Source organism: Hyla sarda, chromosome 1, assembly GCF_029499605.1.
Source record: "Hyla sarda isolate aHylSar1 chromosome 1, aHylSar1.hap1, whole genome shotgun sequence".
In the NCBI taxonomy this organism is placed as follows: Eukaryota; Metazoa; Chordata; class Amphibia; order Anura; family Hylidae; genus Hyla; species Hyla sarda.
Genome location: NC_079189.1, coordinates 593,704,776 through 593,718,512, shown reverse-complemented (window position 1 = coordinate 593,718,512; position 13,737 = coordinate 593,704,776). Strand labels below are relative to the sequence as shown.

At 44.6% G+C, this 13,737-nt stretch overlaps 1 protein-coding gene across 3 annotated transcripts in view; it reads right to left on the bottom strand.

Moving 5' to 3' along the window:
• Nucleotides 1-13,737, bottom strand: part of NADK2 (NAD kinase 2, mitochondrial) — a 38,827-nt gene that overhangs the window by 18,291 nt on the left and 6,799 nt on the right. For 2 of the 3 annotated variants that reach the window (XM_056546456.1, XM_056546461.1), the window contains exons 2-6: nt 10,383-10,471; nt 8,354-8,442; nt 5,049-5,130; nt 3,735-3,818; nt 3,178-3,314 (exon numbers count right to left, since the gene is read on the bottom strand). In XM_056546456.1, the coding sequence (XP_056402431.1) occupies nt 3,178-3,314; nt 3,735-3,818; nt 5,049-5,130; nt 8,354-8,442; nt 10,383-10,471 (481 nt within the window). Of the gene's footprint in view, nt 1-3,177; nt 3,315-3,734; nt 3,819-5,048; nt 5,136-8,353; nt 8,443-10,382; nt 10,473-13,737 lie in introns of those variants that run through there. The other variant, XM_056546470.1, reaches the window with a different exon arrangement.

Sequence of the window (13,737 nt, the reverse complement as noted above, 5' to 3'; positions counted from 1 at the left end):
GACATTTACACACACTGTGATACCACATATGTTAATTTACATATTTTTTTTTTTTATTGGAAAAGGGGCTTGATTCAAACTTACTAGGGAAGGGGTTAAATCACATTTATTAAAAAAAAAAATGTTACACTTTTTTTTTTTTTTTTGCAATGTTATAGTTCCCATAGGGGACTATAAAATGCAATACATTGCCAGCACTGATCAATGCTATGACGTAGCATTGCATTGATCAGTGTTATCGGCGCTCCACTGCTCCTGCCTGGATCTCCGGCACGAAGCGGTGTTCGGCGATCTGACCACGAGGAGGCAGGTAGGGACCCTCCTCATGTCCTAACAGCTGATAGTGACACCGCAGTAGTCCTGACCAGCCCAAATGAACTGCCAGGAATGTTTTTTTTTTTTTAAACTTTAGATGCAGCAATAGACTTTTATCCCGCTTCTAAAGGGTTAATACCGGGTATCACCGTGATCAGTAATGTCCGGTATTAGCCACGGGTACCAGCCCGATATGATGCGGGGTCACCGTGATTATCCCATGATTTAAAGAATCCCTCAGATGAAAATAAGCAGGTTGGTTGGGGTCTGACCACTTGGACCCCCCACTTCCATTACAAGACAAGAAATCAATGAGCCCCCGAGTGAATGGAGACACACACACACACACACGGGACTTCTGAAAATTACCAAGTTCTGGACTCTATACTCCGAAGTCCCAAAGGAAGTAACTGGAGTGGTGGTTGAGAATGCATGCTGCCACTCATCACCCAGGGGACAATTAAAGGGGTATGCCGGTTACTTGACAACTTATCCCCTATCCACAGGATAGCAGATAGGCGTCAGATTGCAGTCCCCGCAGTTGGACCCCCTGCAATCTCCTGCCCGGTACCCAGGATCTGCTCATGCACGAAGCGGTGGTCAATATGCCCCCTCCATGCATCTCTACGGTAAGACATAATAAGACACTTATGCCCTATCCTGTGGATAGGGGATAAGTTGTTAAAGGGGTACTCCGCCCCTAGATATCTTATCTCCTATCCAAAAGGATCTCCCTGCTTCACCCAGCGTTGGTTTACAGCGTCAGAGGCTCGTGACGTCACGACCACGCCCCCTCAATGCAAGTCTATGGGAGGGGGCGTGACGTTAGTCACGCCCCCTCCCATAGACTTGCATTGAGGGGGCACGGCCATGACATCACGAGCCTCCACCCCGCATCGCCAGTCATCCTGCACGGAGCGAAGTTCGTTCCATGAACTGGATGTCTGGGGGGCTGCAGCCGAGATCGCCAAGAGATAGATGATAAGATGTCTAGGGGCGGAGTACCCCTTTAATTTTTTTAATGCAAACATCAGATATGCACAATAAAAATCTGTAGAGTTGAATATTTTTCTAATGAACTCTGAGATGTGCTTGTAGATGGATATGTACGCACTCTTCACAGACCACCGATTCATCATGGCTCTCATGTAAGGTGAAACTCTTCTGCCAGATATTTGCAGGGAGGCAAACCCCTATTATACTGCCGCACAATAACATTTGCTTTTCAGGAGTATTGGAAATCTGGGCAATATAAAACTCACTGCCACCCTGCTTTCTCAAATCCAGATACAAGTAAAACTGATGACATGACAACACAGGCCAGAAAGGTCTTGTCTGGAGGATATTTTTATTTAGGGATTAAAAGGGGTACTCCGGTGGAAAATATTATTTATTTATTTTAAATCAACTGATGCCAGAAAGTTAACCCCTTAAGGACGCAGGGTTTTTCAGTTTTTGCACTTTCGTTTTTTCCTCCTTACCTTTTAAAAATCATAACCCTTTCAATTTCCCACCTAAAAATCCATATTATGGCTTATTTTTTGCGTCACCAATTCTACTTTGCAGTGACATCAGTCATTTTACCCAAAAATTCATGGCGAAACGGAAAAAAAAAAAAATCATTGTGCGACAAAATCGAAGAAAAAAACGCCATTTTGTAACTTTTGGAGGCTTCCGTTTCTACGCAGTGCATATTTCGGTAAAAATGTGTCACCTTATCATTATTCTGTAGGTCCATACGGTTAAAATGATTCCCTACTTATATAGGTTTGATTTTGTCGCACTTCTGGAAAAAATCATAACTACATGCAGGAAAATTTATACGTTTAAAAATGTCATCTTCTGACCCCTATAACTTTTTTATTTTTCCACGTACAGGGCGGTATGAGGAGTTTTTTGCACAGTGATCTGAAGTTTTTAGCGGTTCCATTTTTGTTTTGATCGGACTTTTTGATCACTTTTTATAAATGTTTTAATGGTATAAAAAGTGACCAAAAATACGCTTTTTTGGACTTTGGAATTTTTTTTGCGCGTACGCCATTGACCGTGCGGTTTAATTAACAATATATTTTTATAGATCTGACATTTACGCACGCGGCGATACCACATGTGTTTAAGCTGTAAGCTGTTCGGGACGCCGCGATTTCACCGCGGCGGTCCCGAACAGCCGGGTCACTTTCACTTCAGACGCAGCGGTCAGCTTTGATCGCCACGTCTGAAGGGTTAATACAGGGCATCACCACTATCGGTGATGTCCTGTATTAGCCGCGGGTCCCGGCCGTTGATAGCCGCCGGGACCGACCCGATATGCCGCTGGGACACGTCCTTCATCGTTAAGGGGTTAAACCGATTTGTAAATTACTTCTATTAAAAAAATCGTAATCCTTCCAGTACTTATCTGCTGCTGAATACTACATAGGAAATAATTTTCTTTTTGGAACAGTGCTCTCTGCTGACATCTCTGTCCATTTTAGGAACTGTCCAGAGCAGCATATGTTTGCTATGGGAATATTATCCTACCCTGGACAGTTCTTAAAATGGACAGAGATGTCAGCAGAGAACACTGTGGTCATGATGTCAGCAGAGAAAACTGTTCTAAATAGAAAACCCATTTCCTCTGTAGTATTCAGCAGCTAATAAGTACTGGAAGGATTAAGATTTTTTTAATAGAAGTAATTTACAAATCTGTTTAACTTTCTGGCACCAGTTGATTAAAAAAAAAAAAAATTAAAAAAAAAACGTTTTCCACCGGAGTACCCCTCTAATGATCTTTAGCTATGAAGAGTGCCTAGAATTCTACCCGTTGACACTTGTGTTTGTGCAGACATTGCGGGCGCCATGTATGTGGAGTCTTCACCTTACATTGCTCTTGATGTGTTCCAGAGCTGTGCGCCTTGCTGTGCTGCTCCAGGCTGAGCTGCTGCTCGTGTAGGTCGACAGGTGTCAGGTTAATCCCGGTGCCTTCAAGGAACAGTCTAATCCGCTGACGCCACTGCCACCTGGTAAAGGAGAAGAGAATTCTGAGATCACCCTCTTAATACCTCGCTACCTTGGTAAATGAGGAGATTTTGGTGCGTTTTCTGACTTTCATTGTCTGTTTATAGAACATTATCTTTATCCTTGTTTGCCCAAGTACATATCATGTGTACTTCCCCCACATTTAAAGGGGTATTCCAGCCAAATACAAAAGGATAGGAGATAAGATGTCTGATAGCGTGGGGGGGCCCGTTGCGATATCCGTGTAGCACCCGCATTCTATGCGGGGCTGCGTCTCCAGTCTCAAAACCTCTGTTTCCAGGACTGGAGACGTGACATCACACATGCCCCCTCCATTCACATCTATGGGAGGGGGCGTTATAGCCTAAACTAGAACTTAAAGCACATGAGTAGGTCTACTGGGAGTATGACATAAATCGTACCTGAACTCACCGCGATAAAGCTTGTGCAGAGCTTCTGGGAAGGAGTGACTGTACCGCATCGGTAAGCAGAGGTGTCCTTCAGACCTAAAATATACAAAGGGTTTTAAAATGGATGGAAGTGCAAAACTGAGGTGTTCATATAAAATTACCCAGGGGACCGTGTGCGCCATTACCCAGGGGACCGTGTGCGCCATTACCCAGGGGACCGTGTGCGCCATTACCCAGGGGACCGTGTGCGCCATTACCCAGGGGACCGTGTGCGCCATTACCCAGGGGACCGTGTGCGCCATTACCCAGGGGACCGTGTGCGCCATTACCCAGGGGACCGTGTGCGCCATTACCCAGGGGACCGTGTGCGCCATTACCCAGGGGACCGTGTGCGCCATTACCCAGGGGACCGTGTGCGCCATTACCCAGGGGACCGTGTGCGCCATTACCCAGGGGACCGTGTGCGCCATTACCCAGGGGACCGTGTGCGCCATTACCCAGGGTACCGTGTGCGCCATTACCCAGGGTACCGTGTGCGCCATAACCCAGGGTACCGTGCGCGCCATAACCCAGGGTACCGTGCGCGCCATAACCCAGGGTACCGTGCGCGCCATAACCCAGAGTACCGTGCGCGCCATAACCCAGAGTACCGTGCGCGCCATAACCCAGAGTACCGTGCGCGCCATAACCCAGAGTACCGTGCGCGCCATAACCCAGAGTACCGTGCGCGCCATAACCCAGAGTACCATGTGCGCCATAACCCAGAGTACCGTGTGCACCATAACCCACAGAAACACAGCCGCACATCCACAATTTGTATTTTGATCTACTTGCTTCTCAGCAAGTAGTCGGACAGCAGTGGGGCTGCCTGGCCACTGGGTCGTTCCCCCATTGGGCTTGGTGTCTCGGAGGCAGTGGTCACTGCTCGGTGCTACGCCAGTGTTAGGTTATGACCCTCTCTGACTAGGTGGCCTTGACGTGGCGAGTGGGCTTGTACTTTTTGATCAAAGTATCGTTTTTGAAATTATGCTGAGAAGCAAATAGATCCAAGTACAAATGGTGGATGTGCGGCTGTGTTTTCTCTATTTGTGTTGTACATCCAACCAACATGTCTGCGAGGTTCTCCATTCCTTGCCCATCTGTCCTATTACTATTATTCCCTGTTAAGTGTTTTAAGATGTTTTTGCCAGTGTTCCCCCATGGACATTTGTAGATTAATGAATTTTGCTTCACACTTTTCGTCCATGTTTAGAGATACAAACAATTTGCCCATAAGGCAGACTCATGATCAGTCACGTCTGACACTGTGGGAAAGCTTGAAGTTACCTTTCTGGATCAGTGTTCACTCCGATCACAGGCTTGAACTTGTCTAGTACTTTGCTGGCAGCGAGGAGCATTGTCCCATCCCCTAACAAAAGAAAGGAATAAAGTAACAGTAAAATAAAGTTCTGTAAGCGGACTAGGGACTTTAAAGGGTTACTCCACCCCTAGACATCTTATCCCCTGTCCAAAGGATAGGGGATAAGAGGACTGATCGCAGGGGTCTGATGCGGCACCCCAGACATTCGGTGCATGGAGGGGAACGTCGCTCCATACCAGATGACTGGCGATGCGGAGCAGGGGGCGTGGCTGTTACGTTACGAGCCTCTGGTGCTGCACCCAATGCTCTAAACGAACGCCAGGTGCAGCAGGGAGATCGCGGGCAACCTTTGGATAGGGGGATAAGATTTATAGGGGCAGAGTACCCCTTTAAGATGTGTGCACCACCAACTCAGGAGAACAGTGACTTTATCAGGGTGAACTGATGTAAAGCTATGTTGTGTAATGCATTACTTCCACCTGTGGGGGCACTGTAGGGAAACTGGATCTGGACCCTTTCCCCTTTACAGATTAAAGCTGATTTATAAGAATCCCAGCAGGGTAACACTGTGACCAAATCTTAGTTAAATGGTAACTAATAAAAATTATTATTTTTTTTTTTACATATTGCCCTGACATGTAAAAAGTGGTTATCACATCATGTGTCACTTGAGTATACAAACACAAAAATTGCAGCGGCACATTTTATCATAATTTTTTTAAATATATATATATATTTTTTTTTTTTTTTTTTAAAGGCTCTCAGCGCACTTTTTGATCAAAACGTGTCCCCCCATCCGCCATGTGGAGGCGGCCATTTTCAGATGGTCCCTAACATACGTATGTTAGGGATCATCCGAAAATGGCCGCCTCCATGTGGCGGATGGGGGACACGTTTTGATCAAAAAGTGCGCTGAGAGCCTTTAAAAAAAAAAATATATATATATATATAAAATTATAATATATATTATATATATATATATATATATATATATATATATATATATATATATATATATATATATATATATATATATTAAAAAAAAATTGATAAAATGTGCCGCTGCAATTTTTGTGTTTGTATACTTTGCATTTGCCACAGCAGCATGCACTCTCATATCATGTAGTTGTGCTGGCTATTTGTGTTTTTTGATGTGTCACTAGAGACCTGATATAATTATTAGTTAGTATCAGGGGGAAGATCATGACAACATGTCTCAATGGCTGTCTGTTAAAGGGGTATTCTGGCCAAAACATCTTATCCACTATCCAAAAGGATAGGGGATTAGAGGTCTGATCGCAGGGGGCCTGCTGCTGGGATCCCCCGCGATCTCTGTGCACCAGTTTCCTGGACTGGAGACGTGTCGTCACGCCATGCCCCCTCCATTCATGTCTATGGGAGGGGGGCGTGATGGCCATCACGCCCCCCTCCCATAGACATGAATGTAGGGGGTTTGGAGTGACCTCACAATAGGGGATAATATGTCTTTGGCCGGATAACCCCTTTAAATCTGTACTTTTCTCTGCACAACTCTATGCAGAAAAAAAGTCAGATCTGCGACTGGTCAGGGAGCCTAACGTGACTCCGAGCTCAGGCCTTTCACATTTTACTGTTGCTCCGTTACAAACGGCCGTTAATGGCTTTTTTTTTTTTTAACCCCCTTTTCTACTTTGGCTGCCATTAACATCTGTTATTGTAATGGAGCACAACGGGAGTAATAATGGGAAAAGCGGATCCCATTCACTTGAATGGGATTCCTCTAACGTCCCTTATAAGTCCCGTTATGATAGCGGGAGAAAAAGACGCGACATGCACACATTTTTCTCCTGCTATCTTCCTAAACGGCCGGTACACGGACTGGTACAAACGTCAGTGTGAAAGAATCCTAACATCTAGTTGCAGTGTTATTTAATGAAAAAAAACTCAAGCCGCGAGTATGGCTTTTATTTATTTTAAACAGCCGCCATGTCCGTTTTCAGCCTCAGCAGAAGCTGTAGCAGAAGTGAAACCTGCAGCAAAATGTGTGTGAAGAAGATGAAGATTTTGCAACCAAAAAAAAACGCTGCAGATTTGTGGAAAGGAAATCCACTGTGCATGGACCTAAAAGATTACTGCTCACCAGGAGAGAGTCCAGAAGTGGCCGTGTCTGCTCTGATGTGTATATTACTACGGCCTCTTCTGTATCATCTCTATTAGAGATGAGCGAACTTACAGTAAATTCGATTCGTCACGAACTTCTCGGCTCGGCAGTTGATGACTTTTCCTGCATGAATCAGTTCAGCTTTCAGGTGCTCCGGTGGGCTGGAAAAGGTGGATACATTCCTAGGAAAGAGTCTCCTAGGACTGTATCCACCTTTTCCAGCCCACCGGAGCACCGGAAAGCTGAACTAATTTATGCAGGAAAAGTCATCAACTGCCGAGCCGAGAAGTTTGTGACGAATCGAATTTCCTGTAAGTTCGCTCATCTCTAATCTCTATATAAGAGGTCCTTATATGATCCCTTGGCTCATTCTCACATTGTGAAATGCTGTGATACGTGTCACAGTCGGTTGTGCTTTGTGTTTTTTTGGCAGATGAGAACAGGTTCAGGGTCACCATCAGTCCTGTCACACGTCTTGCAACACAGGCCGCCCAGGGATATAAGGGCAGCAGAAGAGGAGGAATGACTGCTAAGTCAATAAAGCCTCCAGCTTAAAGGGGTACTCCACTGGGAAAAAAAATATATAAAAATACATTTTAAATCAACTGGTGCCAGAAAGTTAAACAGATTTGTGAATTACTTCTATTAAAAAAATCTTAATCCTTCCAGTACTTATCAGCTGCTGTATGATCCACAGGAAGTTCTTTTCTTTTTGGATTTCCTTTCTGTCTGACCACCTCAGTCCATTTTAGGAACTGTCCAGAGTAGGAGCAAATCCCCATAGAAAACCTATCCTGCTCTGGACAGTTCCTAAAATGGACAGAGCAATGTGGTCAGGCAGAAAGGAAATGAAAAAAAAAAAGAACTTTCTGTGGAGCATACAACAGCTGATAAGTACTGGAAGGATTAAAACATTTAATATATATATATATATATATATATATATATATATATATATATATATATATATATATAGACAAAGAATTCTGTTGCTAATATATATATATATATATATATATATATATATAAGTTTTCCAGTGGAGTACCCCTTTAAGATGGTGACTACACATTACAAGATTGAGAGAAATACAAAATGCAAGAATATGGAAAAAGTGCAATATAAATCTCTACCTCCTGCAGAGATGATGGCGTCCGCCCATCGCGCAGTCTCCTCGTCATAGTCTCTTCTTTTCACTACCCTCACATCAATGCCGTCATTGCTGAAAGAAAAGTGTCAGGAGTTACAGTCCGTCCTCAACACAGCGTGTAGCCATATTTTCAGAGGGTCTTTATTGTGGTTTATAGAGGGGGTTGGGAGGGTCCTGAGCTCCTTGTCACCGCACAGGATGGGATGTCACATCAATCAATCATCAGTGCACCTAGACCCTCATCTCTAGGGAGAAGCGGGAAATCCTCTACAATGGTGAACTCTATGGGGGAAGATTTATGCAAAATGAAAGAAGCGATCTGATTGGTTGTTATGGGCAACTCAGAAACTTTTCCTCTGGACAGGTCTTGATAAATCTCCTGTATGACTATAACAAGAATGTGGAAATCCTATCGCCCGACGCCCGAGACATGAAGATCCGGGCGCTGGGCAGGTAATGCGTTTAGCTCTGCATCGGGCAAGCAGGACCGGTGTGAGGTGCAGAACGGACGCAGTTGGAAAAATTTAACAGTCATGGTTGTTATGGGGCAAGGAAGAAAAATTTGATAAATAATCTAATAAAAACTAAATAACCTAATAAAGACCTTATTTATATGCTATTTTGGTTAACCACGACAAGTAGATTGTGCTCCGATTTAGTCCCTTGGACAAGTAGTTTTTATTTTTTCCTTGGCCCTGCTATAACCTTTATTTCTTCTCAGTGCCGAGCACATCATACTGAGTGAATAGGATCGATCCTGACATGCTGCCCGAAAATAACACTGTATTCTCAAGACAGATCTGCAGGAGACCGAGACCACAAAAACTACGGGGGAGATTTACCAAAACCTGTCCAGAGGAAAAGTTGCCCAGTTGCCAATAGCAACCAATCAGATCGCTTCTTTCATTTTGCAGAGGCCTTGTTAAAAATGAAAGAAGCGATCTGATTGGTTGCTATGGGCAACTCAGCAACTTTTCCTCTGGACAGGTTATGATAAATCTAATGCAACACAGCAGAGATATATACTGACTAGAGATGAGCGAACTTACAGTAAATTCGATTCGTCACGAACTTCTCGGCTCGGCAGTTGATGACTTATCCTGCATAAATTAGTTGAGCTTTCAGGTGCTCTGGTGAGCTGGAAAAGGTGGATACAGTCCTAGGAGACTCTTTCCTAGGACTGTATCCACCTTTTCCAGCCCACCGGAGCACCTGAAGGCTGAACTAATTTACGCAGGAAAAGTCATCAACTGCCGAGCCGAGAAGTTCGTGACGAATCGAATTTACTGTAAGTTCGCTCATCTCTAATACTGACTATAGGCCAGGGCACAAGTCCTGCAAAAACGCATGGGAACGGAGTTCCTGAACTTTTTCCACAGCAGGAACACTGTTCCCATTAGCAGGACTCCTGCAGGACCAGCCCTTCAGAAGAAATCTTAAGTGAGTTCCCACACTTTTTTCCCCCAGGACTTGCTATAGGTTATTGGGAGATATGAGGCTAAGCAGGAGGCGGGCCAGATTCTGAATATGAAAAGATCAGAATACATAGAGGCAAAAACAGGAGACCCCTCTATTACTAGGGTTTAAAGGGTTACTCCGCTGCACAGCGTTTGGAACAAACTGTTCCGAACACTGGCGCCGGGAGCTTGTGACATCATAGCCTCGCCCCCTCATGACGTCACGCCCAGCCCCCTCAATGCAAGTCTATGGGAGGGGGCGTGACGGCTGTCACGCCCCCTCCCATAGACTTGCATTGAGGGGGCAGGGTGCGACGTCATGATGTGGCGGGGCTATGATGTCACAAGCTCCCGGCGCCGGCTCCAGCGTTTGTAACAGTTCGTTCCAAACACTGAGCAACGGAGTAACCCTTTAAAAGTGCATGAAAAAGCAGCCCCCTGGATGCCCCTTGCTAGCTGCATTATAGGTGGGCACAATGGATCTCAACCACTTTTCCCCCCAATAGGCGCTAAACTAGAAGAGAATACAAAACATGGGCAGATATCGATACCTACCGTAAACTCTGTACAACGTGCTCCACGTTTTCTGAGTGAATGTTATGTCGCTGTAACAGACCATTGTAACTGGAACCTTTTAACGCGAGCTGGAAAAAAAAAAAAAAAGGGGAAATCCGATTTAACATGGAGAATATACATCACGCAGACTAAAATAAATGGCAGTCACAACATGAAACAAGGGGGGGGGGGGCTCAACCTATATATCAATATACACAAGGGTGCTACTCACAGCACCCTTTATGGTGTGATAAAATAAATGGCAGTCACAGCACTGTGCATTAAATATATAAGAAGAAAAAAAAATAACCTTTTTGGTGGGTTTTGTGCCCACGCTCTAAAAGCTAAAAAAAAAAAAAAAAAAAAAAAAAAGGAGTACTCCGCTGCTCAACGTTTGGAACAAACAGTTCCGAATGCTGGAGCAGGGAGCTCGTGATGCCATAGCAGCACCCCCTCATGACCCGACCCCTCAATGCAAGTCTATGATAGGGGGGTGGGGGGGATCAGCAGTGGATGAAGAGGAGATCATCTGTAATTGTATTATGTCTGGGTCACATGTCTGCAGAAACTAGGACACCCAAAGACACCCGCCCCACAGCCAGAAGGGCACAGCAATGGGTAGCTGGAGGAGGCAGAATATGCCGGCAGGGGATCATAATGTGAAGGGGGATCACACACAGGATCTGCTGCCCATTTAAAGGGGTACTCCACTGGAAAACATTTTCTTTTAAATCAACTGGTGCCAGAAAGTTAAACAGATTTGTAAATTACTTCTATTAAAAAATCTTAATCTTTCCAGTACTTATCAGCTGTTATATACTACAGAGGAAGTTGTGTAGTTTTTTCCAGTCTGTCCACAGTGCTCTCTGCTGACACCTCTGTCCATGTCAGGAATTGTCCAGAGCAGGATAGGTTTGCTATGAGGATTTGCTCCTCCTCTGGACAGTTACTAAAATGGACAGAGGCGTTAGCAGAGAGCACCGTGGTCAGACAGAAAGGAAATTCAAAAAGAAAAGAACTTCCTGTGTATTATACAGCAGCTGATAAGTACTGGAAGGATTGTTTTTTTTTATTTTTTTTTATTTTTTTAATAGAAGTAATTTACAAATCTGTTTAACTTTCTGGCACCAGTTGATTTAAAAGAAAAATGTTTTTCCAGTGGAGTACCCCTTTAAATTTACTGATTTTACGAGGCTGTCACTTTATTGACATCCCAATAAATAATACATACGAACTGCCTTGGAAAATCCGCAGGGGATCCGGTTTGTAAATGCACCCTTAGGCTATGTTCACACGGGAAGATGTTCGTGCGCTTCGCTGTCGGGAGAAATTATAAATTCTGTGAATCGTGCGCAGGGGGCGGAGCTTCACCAGCTTAATTTACGTATTCCTCGTCTGTGACTCCACAGACAATGAATATGTAAAGTGAGCGGATGAAGCCCCGCCCCCTGCACGCGATTCACAGAATCTTCTAGGGGGACATATCTCAGGACCTTCTGGACGTATTTAAAGGGGTACTTCACTGGAAAATATTTTCTTTTAAATCAACTGGAGCCAGAAAGTTAAACAGATTTGTAAATTACTTCTATTTAAAAAATCCCAATCCTTACAGTACTTATCAGCTGCCGTATAATACACAGGAAGTTCTTTTCTTTTAGAATTTCCTTTCAGTCTGACCACAGTGCTCTCTGCTGACACCTCTGTCCATGTCAGGAACTGTCCAGACAGAGTAGGAGCAAATCCCCATAGCAAACCTCTCCTGCTCTGGACAGTTCCTGACATGGACAGAGGTGTCAGCAGAGAGCACTGTGGTTAGACTGAAAAGAACTAAACAACAGCTCATAAGTACTGAAAGGATTAAGATTTTTTTTTTTGTTAGACTTAATTTACAAATCTGTTTAACTTTCTGGCACCAGTTGATTTAAAAGAAAATATTTTCCAGTGGAGTACCCCTTTAAGTGATCCCTCGTTGGACTCTGGTTCCCCACCACTATAATCCAGTGTATTGTGTGTAGTGTAGCGTGGTGAACAAGCGGACAGTTTTCCTTAAAATTTCTTGTAATGCAGAATTTCTGCCACGGAAATTCCGCTGTGGCATCTTATCCCCTACTTAAAGGATAGGGGATAAGATGTCTGATTGCGGCGGTGGGGGGGGGGGGGGGGGGGGGGGGGTTAATGTCGCTGCTGGAGCAAACGCTGCTCCATGTTAGATGACAGGTGACCACAGCCATCACGCCCCCTGCATTCATGTCTATGAGATGAGGCGTGACGTCATGAATGCTGCGGTGCTGGCCTGCAATCAGACATCCTATCCTTTGAGTAGGGGATAAGAGGTCTCTCTGGGCAGAATACCCCTTTAATAGGATTCCACTGTCTCGTTTAAACAGCATTTAGTGACATGGTTTACGGCAGGACCCATAGACATAAGCAACAATAGACTACAGCTGTCCCATTGATATGAATGGGAAAGGCATCTGAGCATGCTTGATGACCTTTACCGGGTCATTCTAAAAGGCAGAGGGATGGCTGATCTGTAAGCAACAGCTATCGAGTGTATCTGTTATCTACTTTTGTCACCTTAAACCAGCGTTCTTAAGCAGGGCGCCTCCAGCTGTTGCAAAACTACAACTCCCAGCATGCCCGGACAGCTTTTGGCTGTCCGGGCATTCTAGGAGTTGTAGTTTTGCAACAGCTGGAGGCACATAGGTAGGGAAACAATGCATTTTAATGTAATGGAAGGAGACTGCTGGGAAGTGTCATTTGTACAGAACAGGAATCCCAGTTTATTTTTAGGCCCAGTGGCCAAAATGGAAACTGCAACATTTCAGGATAATTTTGCAATGTAGAAAAAAAAAAAAAAACTGATTTAAACAACATTTTGCTATGACACAAGCAGACTGTAAGGAGGCAGCACTGGACGAGTCCATCTGCTGTCATACAGGGCTGGATTATTCCATCCTATGTCCCCCCCGAGCTCCCAGGGGGGGGTCCGCCATGTCTGCAGTAACAAGTCCACCCCTGGACTTTCTGGACAGACTGCGGCACAATGTGTTCTCAGTGCCCTCCTGCCAGAAAGAAGAATTTCTAAGCTTCTCCGGGGCAGGGACACGGGAAACGGGACAAAAAATAATAATAAAAAAAAGGCTTAAGTGTTGGTACACATTGGGTGCGCCAAACTTATCAGACACTACTGCTGTATCACAATATGTTTTTTCCCCAACTCGCCCTGTATATAAGTTGCATTGCATATAATAATAATAATAATAATAGTAATAATATGTACACCCCCCCATACAGTTGGGGGGGGGGGGAGAAATCTTTTATTTACACACACACCCCACCTCAACTCCCGCCT